This window comes from Triticum dicoccoides, chromosome 3A (assembly GCF_002162155.2).
Source record: "Triticum dicoccoides isolate Atlit2015 ecotype Zavitan chromosome 3A, WEW_v2.0, whole genome shotgun sequence".
NCBI lineage: Eukaryota > Viridiplantae > Streptophyta > Magnoliopsida > Poales > Poaceae > Triticum > Triticum dicoccoides.
The window spans coordinates 377925712-377943027 of NC_041384.1; the positions used below are offsets into that span (position 1 = coordinate 377925712).

A 17316-nucleotide genomic window follows, 5' to 3' on the forward strand; every position below is an offset into this window, starting at 1 on the left:
ATTCTTATCTAATCCAGCTACTGCTGGTCATTTTGTGTTCTATGCTTCTTTCTAATTCAAAACATTTATAGGCCACTTGATCTTTGTGACACAATAACTTCAATTCCGGATGCACTTCCCGTTGGTTACCCGGGATCACATACAAATGTGTTAACGCTTCCGAACCATCACGGTTCAATTAGTCCTGCTCTTCCAACTTCAAATGTGAACCCAAGGTTATCAGGTTCTCCTGGTATGGTACTAGGAAGCAGTTTGCCGTCACCTTCAACATTGAATGCCCCGTCTAGGTAAATGACCCTGTTGTCCTCTCTAGCTGATATTGAATAAATTTGTCTTTTAATGTTTGTTTCTGCATGTATGCTCAAAGGTATCGTGTGCCTAGACCTACCTCTTTACAGGGCGACGAACAACAAAGAATTCAGTATACTCATATGGTTAATGGCAGAAATCTTCAGCAGCCTGGAGTTTCTGTTCCTGGTGTGTTGCCCGCTGGAGTTGATCGTGGTGTTCGAATGATGCCTGGTGCTAATGGTATGGGAATGATGACTGGACTTGCTCGATGTGCACCTGTTGCAAGGCCGGGTTTCCCAAGGATTGGTTCCCCAGGAATGCGAAATATGGTTTCATCTGGAAACATGCTATCCAGTGGTCAAGGCATGCAAAACTCGGTAAATCTTCACCCTGGTTCTGTACCTGGCCCTGGAAATACGATGTTGAGGCCACGTGATCCGATGCAGATGCTTCGGGTACGCATCCCCTTTCATATTGTATTATGAGATGTAAATTTCAGTGTATCTCCTTTTTGCACTGACCGGTTTAGTAGAAGCACTTTAGTAGAAAGTACTATGCATGCCATCTGTCTTTCCTTCTTGCTAAAATGATGTACTGGTTAACTGATGATCCTTAACAACTGTCTGGTCATACACGTCATCTCTGACAGTGCCAATATAAACAAAACAGTGTTTTTCCAACATTTACTGCCAAGACTGGTTGGTTACCATATAGGCCAATACTTGTCCCAGACAACCTGCAGCAAATGTTTGCTGGTTGTTTTCTGAGCAGGCCGTATTACCTTTCCATCTGGAGAGAAGCCCACAGACTTCATGGGTATTGACACTTGCTCTTTTAAGTGATGCTAAAACCACTTTCACCCTGCTCCCGCCTTGCCCTACTATATATCTAAGAATGACAAACCAGCTTTTAAGTTATGCTAAAACCACTTTCACCCTGCTCCTTCCTTGGCCTCCTATATGTCTAAGAATGACAAACCAGCTACTGTTGTGATTGCTGGTCAACAATGAGATAACTACCATGCTGCCGATATCCAGACAGCATGGCAGCGAGGGATTGGGTAGACATAGATTGAGACTAGAGAATAATTTTGGGTGAGATCATATTGGTTATTCTTGCTTGATTTCCAAACCTTACATGACCTGCACATTTATAATACCTCCCAACTTGACACCTAGGGTGTTGTACTCTAACTAGGAACCCACTAATATGAGTCTCTGAATCCATACTTACCTAATCCTTGCTGTTCAGAATTAAGCATTCCTAATTCTGTCTCTAACTCATCTTTCTCAGTTCAAGTCGGATCCTTCCTGAACTCTTCCCTAGCCGACTCCTTGAATCTCATTGGGCGTATCTTTCTGTACGTAACTCACATACAAGTTGCACACCTTGCCGGCCGACCGGTTGGCCACAATACATCTGATGCTGCTTTGAGGCCACGTACTAATGTCCACAACGCACTCCTCCTGGACAAGCAGCTTGTCCCCAAGCTGCAGGCTAGCGACCATGGTTTAGTTTCTCCCAGAAGTCCATGCCTTGGCACCATTGCTGCTACTGCTGCAGAATCACACGTCACATCTGTACACAATGCTGTTGCTGCTGCCGGAGCTACTGCTGTAGGCCTTGCTCCGTAGCAACATCGTGGTCACTCCTGGTTCTTTTGGGCATGTTGCTGCTGCTCCTGTTGTGTCGATCTCTATCATTGTTGTGCCTGGCTGCACTGCCGCAGCTCCTTCGACAGTGCTTCTAGCTTCTTCTCGCGCTTGCTCTTTGTGTATCGAGCTTTGCTGCTACGTCCGCCAGAGTTGCTATAGTTGTCTGCTCTGCTGTCGTTTGTATCATAGTTTTTTAAAACCAGACTGGACTGCTGGTCTGACCGGAAAAAAACAGAACCGGTGACCCTGTCGGTTTTTTAAGCTCCATGGACCGTCCCCGCCTACCATGGTGGAGATAGCTAGACAGCCTGGCTCTGAGGGATTGGGTACACATAGGTTGACACCCAGGGTGTTGTACTCTTAACTAGGAACCCACTAATACGAGTATCTGAATCCATACTTACCTAATCCTTGCTGTTCTGAATTAAACATTCCCAATCCTGTCTCCAGCTCATCTTTCCAAGTTCAAGTCGGTCCCTTCCTGCACATATCAATTGTACACCTTGCCAGCTGTCTGTCTGTAATACATCTGATGCTGCTTTAAGGCAATGTACTAATGTCCACAACAGCTACATATTATTGTTCAATTTTCATCGACTACTATGAATGAACCAAAAGATTGTATTCTGGTATATAAAAAGTGATTCCTGGATGTGCGTTTCAAGATGGTGCGTTAGAAGTTTGTGAAGGATATCACAGCTAGAGAGTAAGATACTATTGGTTCATTACAATGTGATTCATTTAGCAACTTGCATCTCTTGCATCTCTTATTCTTTTGGTATGACCCAGTTAGTGATGTTTGCTTGACCTGGTGTACTTGTGGTATCAAATTTAACTTAATAAAAAAAGCTAAGATTAAATATAGGAGTAACTCCTTTTCTTTTGGGGTACGGCATTGCTGATGCTACACCTCTGTTTCTTGTAGCCTGGCCAGAATTCGGAAGAGCACAGACAAATGATGGTGCAGGAGTTTCAGATGCAAGTTCCACAGGGGAATAGCCAGGCTATCCATTTCAGTGGCACACCATTTCCCCATGCCGGAACATCTTCACCTGTTCAGTCATTTCCTGTTCAGCAGTCCCAACCACATCAGATGCCACAACAGGCACACATGTTTGGAAATACGCAGCACTCTCACATCCGAGGGGCAAACCAGTCAAGCCCACAGCATCAGGCTTATGCACGGTTAGCTAAAGAGAGACACATTCAACAATCCATGATGTCCCAACAACAGCACCCACTTTCTGCAGCTAGTGCAGTGCCAACTGTGCAGAATGGTTCACAAACGCAGCCACAATCTGCTGTCAATGCTGTCCCATCTTCACAATCGCAGCATAAGAAGCAGCACCCGACGCAACATCCACAAGATAGCTCAGTTCCTCCCAATCAGCCTGCCAATAGTACATCACATAAGCAGAAGAAGCAACAGGCTCAGCAGCAGTCAAGACAAAACCAACAGCAACGGCATCAAGGTAGCCAGCAAGCTAAGCTAGTGAAGAGCTTAGGTCGAGGGAATATGACGCAGCAGAATCCTTCAGTTGATGGTACTCAACTCAGCGGCATTCCTGCAACCTCAAAAAACCAAGTCTCTGATACAAATATGATGCAGCAGGCCCCAGCGTATTTTACTGGTAATAAGGGATTGATTCCATCAGTGCCTCGGCCTGGGAATCAACCAAAAATGTATGCTTCTCATACGCCGCAGTCACCAATACAATCATCAGATATTGGTAATCAAGGTTCAATACAGGGTTCTCCCAACCAGACCTTGTTAGCTTCCCAACAAGCTCCAGTTCATTCATCATCGCAATTGGCTACACAACAGCAGCAACAACAGCGGCACATGAATCCATCACATAATAATATCCAAAGATTGATGATGCAACAAAACCGCCATATGAACAGCGATGTTAGGATCGAGTTGCCTGTTGATCAAGTCAATCAGGTAATTCCGTCTACATCAGTTGCAAGGAGTACAGACTCAGGTAGCCCAGGTGTTTCATCTATACAACATCGGAAACAGGATTCATCTCAAGATCCAACTGCTGTTGCCTCGACCTCGCAGCTAGCTAGCTCGCCTCAAGATAGCTTTGTTGGAAATGAAGCTTTCTTGTCAGCACCTAACCAAGGCATGCTGCAAAGGCAAATGTCAGGGGGTGTTCCTATACATGGAAATGTTATTGGCACCCAGCGGCAGCAACAGCAGGCTCGGCTGCAACTTCAAACTCAGCAGCAGCAGCAGCAGAGACCTGATGTTCAAGGCTTATATGCTCATCCTTCAAATTCGGGAGCAGGATGATGATATAATCACTCCAGGTTGATATCTTCTGCAGAACATTGCTTTCTGTTGTAAAGTTACTGTACAGGTATCCCCTCCTACCTTAAGTTATTCCTTGGTGTTTGTGTGAGTGCAATGCAAGATATTTTTGTCAAATCCTTAGCATGTTTGATTCCTTCAATGCATGCACATGTCATCAAGATGCTTTTTTGTGAACTGCACAATAAGTTTTATCAACCATTATGGAACTGATAACACTCGCACTTTATTTCTCTTCTAGCTATTATTTTTCTGCTATTAGAATTTGGGGAATTGACATGTAATAGGTCTAGGCAAGTACACAGTTACGTTTGGTGCTGCATTACGTCAATTATTATGCAGTTTGCCTAATATAGCTAGTTAGCTGTAAGTTGTGCTTTTGGCCGACACCTTTGAAAAATAATCCAGTAACAGAATTTGCTCATAAATTTGAAGGAATATGCACATATAACTTGACTGTTTTTTTTAATCTGGATAGCAAGGGCCAAGTTAATTATGTTAGTGGACTTGAATCTTGAATATAAAACATGCTAATGCTGTTGCAGTGACATCTTCAAGTTAACTGAGTATTTTCATCGCAAGCTTATCTCAGTAAGCGATTGTCAGTATTTACTTCAATTTTCCAATTTTGTGCCTTGTTGCTAGGTCTTACGTACCGTGGAAGCCGCTCAGATGATAGCGCACCGCATCCCCTAACTCTGAAGCTAATTGTAGTTACCTCAATGTCAGGTAGATAATTGTTTCTGTTCCATTTTGGCACCACCTTACAAGCAGCTTGGTTCTAGATTGCTGGAGATAGCTCTTGTAACGGCGAATTCCTTTTGTTGTTGAATTCTAACTCTAATTTGGGCCCAGCTGTATATTTGTCTACGGGGTCCATGTTGGTAGAAACAGTCTTCTTTTGTATAAGCCTGTGCATTTAGCTCACAAGTTAGTGCATGCAAAAGTCTTCCTTCGGCGTGGACGTCTTCATCCCCATATCCAGAAGTTCTAACTCGCAAGCCCTTCTTGCAACATGGTCAGCTGTCGATGACTTGGTTCTCTTTGAGAATCCATCCATTGGGAAGCCTTGCAAGTTTGATGTGGCAGGCTTGGTTTCTTTTGTGCCGGTGAAGTATGTTCTACTTTCCTTGTGAGTAGTTGGGATGGCCTTTTGTAGCAAAGTTAAGATGATTAGTTAATAAGAAGAAAGGTGTGCACACGAAAGGTGTACACGTATTATTGGGTTTGAAACAAACAGCTGTTTACGTATTGGTGACCGACGGTGTTGATTTATCTTTTCTAACACTAGATGCCCGTTGCACCGATGACACAAGAAGCCAATTAGAACAATGTATTATGTGGGTATTCTAGGGCAAGTGAGAGAAAGCAAGATAAGATTATCGGTGTTTATTGTATTTTCCCAACTTTCTGTTTTATAGAGCTCATCTAAAAAAAGGGCCCTGATTCGTGTCACATGTGTGACACGAAGCAATTCCACCCATATGTGTAGGCTGAAGTAGGTCGGCGGGCAAAATGCTTTTCTAACCACCTGTTGTGACATGTCAGCCTTTTCGTTCTTTTCACATTTGAATGTAAATTGAGACAAAAACAGATGATGCTAGCAGAATTTTTTTTGGGTTTCCAAACTTTAAAATGTTTTATCTCTTAAATGAAAAATCTGATTAAAAATCTGTTTTCATCACTAAATTTGTCATGATGAGGACTTTGAAACTAGATCCCATATCGATATATTTTGATGATATTTTTTAGCGGTCAAAATTTGCCATGTCTATTGCACATAAATTACTATGGTGTCTACACATAAGTTGGCATGGTATGTATTCAACTATTTTTTCTTCTACGCTTAAAGTAATTTTTGAGTTATAATAAAGGGAATTAAAAAACTAAACTTGTCATGTAGAGTTACTAAAATTTGCCATTGTCCATGAAATATTTTTGGCATGGTTCATAATTAGAAAGAAATCCGTCATCAATTATATTTTAAAAATGCATAGGCAATAACTCAAATTTGCCATGAACCAGAAACTAAAATTGCCATGGTGAATTACTTGAATTTGCCATTATACATGCATTAAAATTTGCCATCAAAATACTAGAATCGCCATGGTCAAAATACTAAAATTGCCATGATCTATAAACTAAAATTGTCATGATGAATTACTAAAAATTGTCATGATCCATGAATTAAATTTATTGTGGTTAATTACTAAAAATTGCCATAGTCAACTAATAAAATTTGTCGTGCAAGGTAGTTGAAATACAAGATAGCTTTAAATCTAGAAAAAAAATGTAACACATCACGGCAACTTTAGTGTAACATCATGGCAATTTTTGGCCTAAAAAGATATCATCAAAATATATCAATATGGGATCTAGTTTTTAATGATGAAAATGGGTTTTTAATTTAAAAGCATGTTTGGACCATGTTGCTTCGTGTCACACATGTGACACTTACCATTTGGGAAAATATTTTTTTTCCTATTTTCAGTTACTAACCAGGTTCAGATTTTGAGGTGAAGGTCCATACTACTCCCAAATTTCCGTTTTACAGGGTTCACCTCTATTTATTTTTTCTGTTTGGTTAGTCTCAATTTTACTACTTACCATCGCATGTTCAGTGAGCGCACAATTTACTTTTGCTAACTATGTAATTTATTCCATCACTCATTATCTATCTTGGTTGAATTTTTTTTAAACTGAGTCTTATAAACAGAAAATAAGGGAGTATTTACAGTAACTAGATGACCCAGAGACCAACTACAACCTCCTTCGCTATATAAAATATAAAAGGGAAGTCAAGTGAACTATTTTAAGAGACCAACTGATCAACTATAATTTAGAAGTTAAATAAACTATTTGAAACATAAAATGAAAATTAAATGAACAAACCACCTTAGTCTCTTTGGAAACTGGGGCAAAAGAGATCAAATCGTAATCGCAAAGCCTCGTGCTTTCTCAAAGACAATTCTGCGACCCTGCATTAGGTACCAACTACAACTTAGAATTTAAATGAACTATTTGAAACATAAAACAGAAGTTAAACAAATTATTTAGCCTACAAAAATGGTTTAGAGTGAATAATTATGTTCATACCTCGTTTTTATTTGTCCATGAGGTCTGACCTTTATCCGCTTTAGGCTAGTCATAGTGGGAGTAACTTAGATAGTAACATAGCATACTTTAAGAAAATTTTGCTTATGTGGCAAGTAGTTAATGAGAGGTGGTAACATAGCACTTCCCGAGATAAGATGAGTCTATAAGTTAATAAATGAAGCCATCTATGATATTACTATTATGTTATTTTGCATTATGAAGGTAGTAACTTAGACTAGTGTCATATGCATGACACTAGTGTAAGTTACTCCCCACTATGACCAGCCTTACACCCTAGTGATCGTTCCTATTTATGTGTACATGTCGTGCCCCGAAAAGTTACCTGTTATAGAAGACCTTACATTTGGGAGAACAATAATTACTTGATATTTTCAGTGAGAGATCACCATAATAAAAAAACTACCACACAATCAAAAAGGTGCATAAAAAGGGATAAACATTTGTGTGAGCGACTCTTTAGACAGCCGGCTAGGAGACTCATCGGCCGAACGGGCGCCCGCACGGCAAGCTGGAGCCCGACGGGCTGAATAGGACCGCATGACCAACTGAACGGGCCTCCACACAAGCGGCTCAACTGCCCGTCAAACAACCATGTGGCCGCATAGCCCGTGAACGGTGCACGCATGTAGCCACATGTGGCCAATGAAATAACCCGCAACAAGCCCCACGCGCGGATGCCGACAGACGGGCCATTATCATCAACTTAACAACGATAAGTTTAGAACGGAGCTAACACACTTGTGTAATCGAGCCAAGAAACCGACATTCTATAGGCCTGACCAATGGTAATGAGTAGGACTTCCCAGTGTTTACTTTTATGTCAATATTCTTCTTGTAGTTTACTTCCAATGTCTCTCCTACTTACAGCAGAAACACACTGTCGGATCTCGGATTCCGGTAAAACCCTCAAGGTTCGAACACTAGGGTGCGCACAAATCTCCCCTATGTAACGCCTCGAGACCGTTGTGCCACGTGTTTTCCAGTTATTCGTTGTTGTTGCCTTGTCATTCGCTTGCGTGTTGCATCTTGCCATGTCATCATGTGCATTGCATCATCATGTTTTCAAAACTTGCATCCGTCCGAGTTCCCCAGTTCTCTTCGTTGTCCGTTTTGAGCCCAGGCACACTCGCACGCGCCCGCGGCACGTCCGAAATAATATTTTACAAGTGGCCGGAGAATGTTCTCGAAATGGGTTGAAAGTTGGCGTGCGGTCTTATTTTAGTGTAGGTAGACCGTCTGTCAAGTTTCGTCGCATTCGGAGCTCATTTGATAGCCCAACCATTAAACATATAGCGGCACTTTAGCCGGTCTTTTCATCGGACGTTTTCGGTCTCCGGAAATCTTGCTGGGCTGCATTTCCGTCTCTCTCTTCTCAGCCTGAGACCTCTCCTACACAACTCACAAACCCCACCTAGTTCCCCCTCTGTCTGGAACCGCACGATCATGATCGAAGGCTCCGAAACGCTCTAGAAACCCCCTAGACCCAAACCCTAGCAAAACCTTATAGACCACCTAGTCAATTTTCGGACTAATCCTGGTCTAAAAAAACCTACCCCTAGCCTCCCCTAACCCTCAGCCGCCGCCACCTGCCATCTCTGCCTCGTTTCCGGCCAAGTCCTCCGCCACCACTTGTCGCGCCTCCATTAGCCCCGCCGCCACCTGATCGTGCCCTCCTCCAACCCACGCGCGCCACGTCGCCCTGCCTCCCAGTCCCACCACCGAGGGCCCGCCAAAGCTGTAACATCCCAAAATTCTAAATTTTGGAATGTTATAATAAATAGATAGATTTGATTGATTGTTTGATTGATTGTCCGAAAGTGAGTGAATTCGAAACTTTTTGAAAGTTAAATGAGAGGGAATAAAAGGACTTTCCCAAACTTTCATTTTGCATTTATGATCTCCGGGAATTCAAATTCTTTTCACCACGAAACCCTGGAGAGAAGATGACATGACTTCTTCCATTTATTTAAATGACAAGGGGTGTTGAAAATATTTGAATTTCATTTGAGAATATTTCCAATTCTGAAACTTTATGCAACTCAATGATTTTCACGAGCGAAGATAAAATGATTTCTTCAAATTATATGAAATATGAGTTGGGAGTTTCAAAGGATCAATTTCAAAGTCCTTTTGGAATTATTTTTCAATTTGGAGTTATTTGGATTTTATTCAAATTATTTTTCTCCAAAAATAAAATATATGAAAAATAGGGTAACATGATTCCCTACATCAAAAAATTGGAGATAAATAAATTTGAAATCATTTTGGTATTTTAAAAATGTTTTTAATTGGATTTTAATAGGGCAGTAGCACTGTTTGAATTATCTGAATTAGTGTGGATTTTATTTGGCATTATAAAAATGTCCATGTTGTAGAAAATCTTTTTCTGCAATTTTTGGTATATTATATGCCTATATAATATTTTTATTTATTTTGCTTTTATTATTTTTATTTGTCTGGAAATGTTTTTTTAAAACCCCCCGTCGCCGAACTGGGCCGGCCCAGCTCAGCCAGGCCGCGGCCCAGTGCCCCGTCGCCCCAACCGCCCGAGCGGGAGACCGCCGCCACCACGACAGCGCCGCCGCCGCCGTGTCCATCGCGGACACCGCGCCCCGCCGCCTCTGCCCTCGCCCCTCCCACGCCTCCCGAGGCCTCCTCTCCCCTTAAATAGCGCGGCCCCGGGCCCCTTCTCTCTGCCCGCCGCTGCCGCCTGCCCCTGCATCTCGTCGGAGCTGCCGCCGCTGCACCGCGCGCCGCGCCGCTTGCCACCACCGGCGCCACTCGCTGCCGTCACCTGCGCCGCTCCCCGCCGCCCGCTCGGCCGCCGTCGCCACCACCCCGCCTCGTCGGAGTTGGCCGCCGACGTCGAAGCCGCCGCTGTCCGCCTCGCCGCGGCAAACATCGCCGCCGCCGGACTCGCTAACTGCCGCCGGCGGTTTTCGATGGAAAACCGCCCCGACCCGGTACAAACCGACCTGGTTTTCTTTTTAGGTTTTCTTTAGTTCGGTTTTATTTTATTAGATCGGTTTTTCTTTTGCCTAGTTATTTCGAGAACGTTCGCTGGTTAGGTCTTCACAGCGAACGTTCGTTATTTAGTCTTTTCTTTTTCTTTTTAATTTCGGCCAGGGACCTATCTATGATGATTTTATTTACAGTTTAGTCCCTGAACTTCAAACGATCATTACTTTTTACTCGTTAGTCCAAATCCAATGAAACCAACTCTCACGTCTTCGTTATGATCCCCTCTTTCCAGTAATCCAACTCAAACATGTTTTTAAAAGTTTTAAAATTTGAATTCAACCAGTTTTGTATTCAAACTTCGTTTGATCATAACTTGAGTTTCGTAGCTCCGTTTGAGTTGATTCTTTTTGCAAATCGAAGCTCTTGACCTAAAATTTCTGATAAGGCCAAATTCACATAATTTTGGTACTGTTAGAAATTGTTTTAGAGTTATTTGCTTGGTTTTGAAGTTTTCCAAATCGTCTTTTTCGATTTTTCTGGTCTTTTGAGTGATTGCTTATGTGTGGTTACTATTGCTTGCTTACGATAGATTGACCGGAGTGTGACGAGTAGAACAATCAAGAGTTTTGAGTGCGAATCATCTTCATCAACATTGCAGGAAAGTTCACACTTTGATCATATCCCTTTCATACACAGTTTTTATGCATTAGTTTCACCCTCAAACATTGCATGAGTAGGATTGATAACATGTGGGTATTGGGAAGTAGTTGATGAGGTAGGAACCTATTACCCTGCATTCAAACCTTGGGAGTTACTATTACATTATACTTATATTGCCATGCTATGCTCGTAGACGGGGATTGGGTTTTTGAGAGTATTCATGACAGATGTGAGATTGTTAATTAATGGTTTACTTAAGGTGGCAACTTAAACACACATCTGGGTGGATTGAGGCACCTGGGTATTCTAGGATTGCCTGTCTAGGCACCTGGGTAGACCAGGATTGCCTGTTTTTTTATGGACCGCCACCCAGGCTCAAAGGGATCATGAGATTATTCATACTAGAAACTTCCGTGTGCAGCCACAACCTATTATGGGCTCTAGCATAGTTGATTAAGTCGTGCGAACTCTTACAGGGTAGACTAGCAGATGTAGGGGAAAGTAGGTGTAACGGTCTATCCATCGTAAGGTGCTAGCGCTTCTGAAAGACTATGTCTCGGTCATCCGTCTTCTCAAACACCATGTAGTGCGAGAAACCAAACGGAGGCGATCGAGTCTTGTGGGGAAAAGTGCGCAAACCTCTGCAGAGTGTATAAACTAATTATGGTTAGCCGTGTCCCCGGTTATGGACAACTTGAGTATCTAGTACTTGGATCATCATGTGAATCTCATCACGTTACTTTAAATGAATATTGTTGGGTTTTAATGATGATGCTTAATTGGGATTGAGAATGCTGTCAACCATTCTCAATGTTTAACAACCACCATGATAGTTAAATAAAATTTATTCCTTTGCAGTAGGGAAAAATTGGCTTTTCGCAAAAACCTTATAACCATAGAGCTTTTCCACCAGCCAAATATGCATGTAGTGATAGCCATTGTTCATCATTCTCTATGGTGTGAATTTGCCAGTACATTCAATGTACTGACCCTTTGTGGTTGCAACGTCTCATGTTGCAGGATTATCTTACGATGAGTAAGTGATACGTTAGGGTTACGATTTCTACACTCAACTTTGCCGTTGGTGTTGATGGGAATCCACAACCTTGTTACTTCCGCTATATTTTGATCGAGGTAATAGTATTTACGTTACTTTATACATGTGATTTACCTCTGTTATAAATCCTCGAGTACTGTGTGTGTCAGCATACCGATCCAGGGATGACACTTAAGCATAGAGACTTGATCCATTCGGGTCAGGTCGCTACAAGATGGTATCAGAGCACATGTTGACTGTAGGACGTGACCCTAGAAACTGGCAAGCCCATAGCAAAGATTTTTCTCTACAACTTTCCCTTTCAAAAAGATCTTTTCCTCTCTTCTCTTCTGAACTTATTCAAATATTCCATTTTAGTGAGACCATACCCTTTTTCCCTTTTGACCACTCGAGGACTCGACGGATGAGACCACTCCAAGAAGTACAAGATATCGGACAACTAAGACCACTTTGGAATGAAGAGGATTTTACCATACATTATGATAATGGAAACTACAACTGTTGAAAACTCTGAAGACTAGGAGAATTGGAGGCTCCGAAGAATTTCCAGATTTGTGTGACCTAGGAAGGCTACCCTTATGGAACTTGGCAGAGGAAGCCGTCAATACTTGAGATCAAGGTGTATCGGAGAAAGACCGAGCATGGAGAGTTAAAAACCTCAAAGTTTTGTCAAGAAAACTCTAAGGCAGGAGATATCAACTATGGAATGATAGCTCATGGAAATGACAAGAGCAGAAACACAACTATCCATGAAGTTATCTCCCGCTTATGCTATTGTCACTGTGCTGAGTTAAGCATGTATATGCATGGAAGGATTGGATGGTAGAAGGCTGATGGAGCACCCATGAGCAATATGAAGTTTTAACCTTAGCCGATGTATCACCAGGATCTGGAGTAGTACATCAAGAAGTTTAAGGTGGAGCTCCATGAAGCCGTATTAGACAAGGAAGCATTTCGTGAAGAACTCAGGAACCAAAAGCTGAAAGTAGCCAAGCTGGAGGACCAAAAGCTCGAGATACCGGAGATTCATTGGGAACTGAAGGACAGTAGGACATGGTTCATGCCAAGGATGATGAAACCTAAAAGTTTGGGACGCAACTCCAGAATAATAAAGGACGTCATGAGAGACTTCGCGTCAACAGAGATGATCTGGCAAAAGAACTTGAGAAGGACAAGCATGATCGGAAGAAGCCCATCGGAGATATGAACAAAAGAGTTTGGCGACGTTGAAGATTTATTGACCTTTAGAAGACCAAACCCCTGTTATATGCCTACGCTAGATGTGACGTTTGTGAGCTGTCATTTGTTTGATGTTTTTCCGACAGCCACAGATAAAATCTGTCTTTTCAAAAACTTTTGTTTGTATTGTGTGTATCCTTCTCTATCTCTCTTATCTCACCCCAAACCCATGGACCCAATAGAGGATGAATGAAGATGAGCTTATATTTTCTGGACCGATGAGTCAATTGGAGATGGACCAATGGATTCAGAACATGGAGGATCACATGAAGAATAACCCTATAGTCGGAAAGGATATGACCCAGCATGCTCTTCGGTGCTTTGAAAGAGGTGCTGCTACTTGGTGGAGGATGTACCAAACCATCAATGGATGGCAAGGAGTAACCACTTGGAAAGATTTTAAGTTGACTTTGCTAAAGTCTCGGTTCGTGTCCTAGAAATTGAAGCCTTATGGAAAGGATATGAAGAAACCTTGTGCATGCAAGATTTGTGGAGAAACAGGACACACCCGTAAAGAACACAAGGATGAATGCCCTAATTGTGAAGGAAGTCACCCAGTTGAAGAATGCCCAATTAGGCAGATTACTTGTTTATTGTGTGAAGGGACTACCCACTATCCTGCTTAGTGTCACATTTACCCCATGGTACGAAGAACCGTACAGCTGAAGAAAGAAGTAAAGAAAGGAGCCCTTATGGAAATTTTAGAAGAACCCGTGATGAAGGAAGATGTGGAGGACACACCTAAAGAGGACCCGAGTAAACCCTGCACTAAGTCTTGCTATTCATGTGGAGAAGAAGGACACCTCTCCCAGAATTTTATGAATGGGGATCTAGTAGAATTCCCGACGGAGGAAGTAGAGTATGACCCACGAGAAATAGAATCCATGATTGGAATGGAAAGGTCTAGGAAGAGAAGCAGATTTGATTCCAGGAAGGACCTGAGTCGTATCACCTGTTACAGGTGCAAGGAGTCAGGGCACTACCTCAACAGTTGCCCAAAAAGGAAACCTCGAGACTTGTCAGAAGTAATATGTTTTAGTTGTAATGGAGCAGGGCACTTTGCCAGAAAATGCCCCGAGGAGAAGGAAACTTGTGCTAGATAGTTGAGTTTGCAACAAAAGAAATGGAGTAGTAGAAGTGAGAACATTTTCTTTTATATTGAGGTGTTGAGTTGAGACATGTAATGGAAAAGCGAGAGATTGTAATCACTTGAGAATGAATACAGTTAGCATCGTTGGTACTGATATGGATTTTATGAGTTGTTACTCTATGAAGAAGAATTTTGGCCATTCTGAGGATATGAGAAATATGGACTATGGAAGATTTGTGCATTTTAAGGGTGGTAGTACCCTGTAAGAACCGTTGACCCCCGAAGAAGATAAGGATACTCCACTGAGTGGATTTCGGACAAAATGAATACGAGTTTTGTCTCGATATGTGTGATACCACAAGAGTATGTGGGATGAAGTTGGAGACCGTCAGTTGTTTTGACCAAATGTGGTCAAGGAGTCAGAAGAGAATGTTAAGTTTATTCGAGATAGACTGAAGGTAGCTTAGTCCAGGCAGAAGAGTTATGTAGACTCAAAAACTCAAGGAGGTAGTCTATGAATTTGGAGACAGAGCATGTCCTCGTGTGTCCCCTCTGCGCGGAGTTAAACAGATTGGAGTTAAGGGACAGTTAGCCCCGAGATTTGTAGGACCGTACCGAGTTTTGGAGCGTATGGGAGAAGTGGCCAACAAGTTGGAGTCACTCGAAGGACTGTCAGGAGTTCATGATGTGTTTCACGTTTCCCAGTTGAAGAAGTGCCATGCAGAGATGGCCAATATTCCCCTGTAAGGACGCTTGACCCTGGAAAGGATAATGATGTTCCATGAAGTGGAGTATGGACTCCATAAGTATAAGTTTATATCTCGGTATGTGGGATAACCCATGCGGATGAAGAGATAAATTACTATTGGATATAAAGGAGGTATGATGTTGGTATTATGGAATGATTATAACTCCATGATGAGTTTGAGTAATGACGTCTTAGTCTTGTACAAATAGAAGGAAGGGAGACAATACAATTGGATGAATTTTAAGTATGCTAGGAATCTGGAAGTTGGATGTTGGAATAACGATAAGTTGCCCAGAGGATAAGTTCAAGGTTTACAAGTGATGAGATGGGCCATAACCCACATGCCCCAGGACCTGCCAAGAAGCAAGCACATTCTTGCTGAAGGAAAAACCCTGAAAGAAGTTACGATTTTATCGACAGACGATCTTATAGGAGTTACGCAAAACCTAAGAATTGTGAAGGAACGATAGATGGTTGTTTGGCTTGCAGAATCTATGGATTTATCCGAACTTGGTTCGTCGACAAGAGAAATTCTGCAATGCTTGTGAGGATGACCGAGTGTTAGAATGCGAGATTCACTAAAGCATATACAGGGTAATGATTTGGGTGCGGGATGGATTGATCACCATACCGACTTACTCTTATTGTTCGCCTTGCTATATGGGATGGTAAATCTGAGTCACTTGCCTATAGTAGAGAGACGACGATATTAAACCTTGTTAAACCTTAGAATGGTATAAGAATTTTTCCCTTGTACACGACAGCCTTTTGCCAACCGTAGGTTATACGGTGAGGATCAACCAAGACCCATTTCCTGCAGGAGAAACCATAAATTGTTGACCACCATGAGATATCAATAGTTGATTAGTATTGGCGCCAGACCCGTCAGCTAAGAAGACCCAATCTCGGAATAACCTTACCAAGAGGAAATGAGAGAAGAATTGAGGAAAAGGTTATGCCATTACCGGAAGAACTCAGAGAAAAGAATTATACTGAAGATCTGAGAAGACCGGCCCCGTCAAGAATAAGGATGGAGTGTATGAGTATTGATGGGACCGTAACAATGATTCTAAGGGGGGTAGCACCCCAGACCCCCTGTGATGATCGATGGATTTTGAGAAGACCCCAAACCCAACCTATTTCTTTCTAGCCTCTCCGAATCTCGAGGACGAGATTCATTTTAAGGCTGGTAGGTTTGTAACATCCCAAAATTCTAAATTTTGGAATGTTATAATAAATAGATAGATTTGATTGATTGTTTGATTGATTGTCTGAAAGTGAGTGATTTCGAAACTTTTTGAAAGTTAAATGAGAGGGAATAAAAGGACTTTCCCAAACTTTCATTTTGCATTTATGATCTCCAGGAATTCAAATTCTTTTCACCACGAAACCCTGGAGAGAAGATGACATGACTTCTTCCATTTATTTAAATGACAAGGGTTGTTGAAAATATTTGAATTCCATTTGAGAATATTTCCAATTCTGAAACTTTATGCAACTCAATGATTTTCACGAGCGAAGATAAAATGACTTCTTCAAATTATATGAAATATGAGTTGGGAGTTTCAAAGGATCAATTTCAAAGTCCTTTTGGAATTATTTTTCAATTTGGAGTTATTTGGATTTTATTCAAATTATTTTTCTCCAAAAATAAAATATATGGAAAATAGGGTAACATGATTCCCTACATCAGAAAATTGGAGATAAATAAATTTGAAATCATTTTGGTATTTTAAAAATGTTTTTAATTGGATTTAATAGGGCAGTAGCACTGTTTGAATTATCTGAATTAGTGTGGATTTTATTTGGCATTATAAAATGTCCATGTTGTAGAAAATCTTTTTCTGCAATTTTTGGTATATTATATGCCTATATAATATTTTTATTTATTTTTCTTTTATTATTTTTATTTGTCTGGAAATGTTTTTTTTAAAAAACCCTCCGTCGTCAAACTGGGCCGACCCAGCTCAGCCAGGCCGCGACCCAGTGCCCCGTCGCCCCAACCGCCCGAGCGGGAGACTGCCGCCACCACGACAGCGCCGCCGCCATCGTGTCCATCGCGGACACCGCGCCCCGCCGCCTCTGCCCTCGCCCCTCCTCCACGCCTCCCGAGGCCTCCTCTCCCCTTAAATAGCGCGGCCCCGGGCCCCTTCTCTCTGCCCGCCGCTGCCGCCTGCCCCT

General features: G+C 42.1%; 1 protein-coding gene across 3 annotated transcripts in view; it reads left to right on the forward strand.

Moving 5' to 3' along the window:
- LOC119268247 (chromatin modification-related protein EAF1 B-like) overlaps window positions 1-5553 on the forward strand; it is a 15638-nt gene extending 10085 nt beyond the window's left edge. Inside the window, exons 19-23 of one of the 3 annotated variants that reach the window (XM_037549835.1) lie at window positions 72-287; window positions 368-746; window positions 2872-3891; window positions 4241-4312; window positions 4909-5553. In XM_037549835.1, coding sequence (XP_037405732.1) covers window positions 72-287; window positions 368-746; window positions 2872-3891; window positions 4241-4267 — 1642 coding nt within the window. In that variant the 3' untranslated portion in view covers window positions 4268-4312; window positions 4909-5553. Of the gene's footprint in view, window positions 1-71; window positions 288-367; window positions 747-2871; window positions 4313-4908 lie in introns of all 3 variants that reach the window. The other 2 variants (XR_005133035.1, XR_005133036.1) reach the window with 2 other exon arrangements.
- Window positions 5554-17316: the final 11763 nt, after the last annotated feature.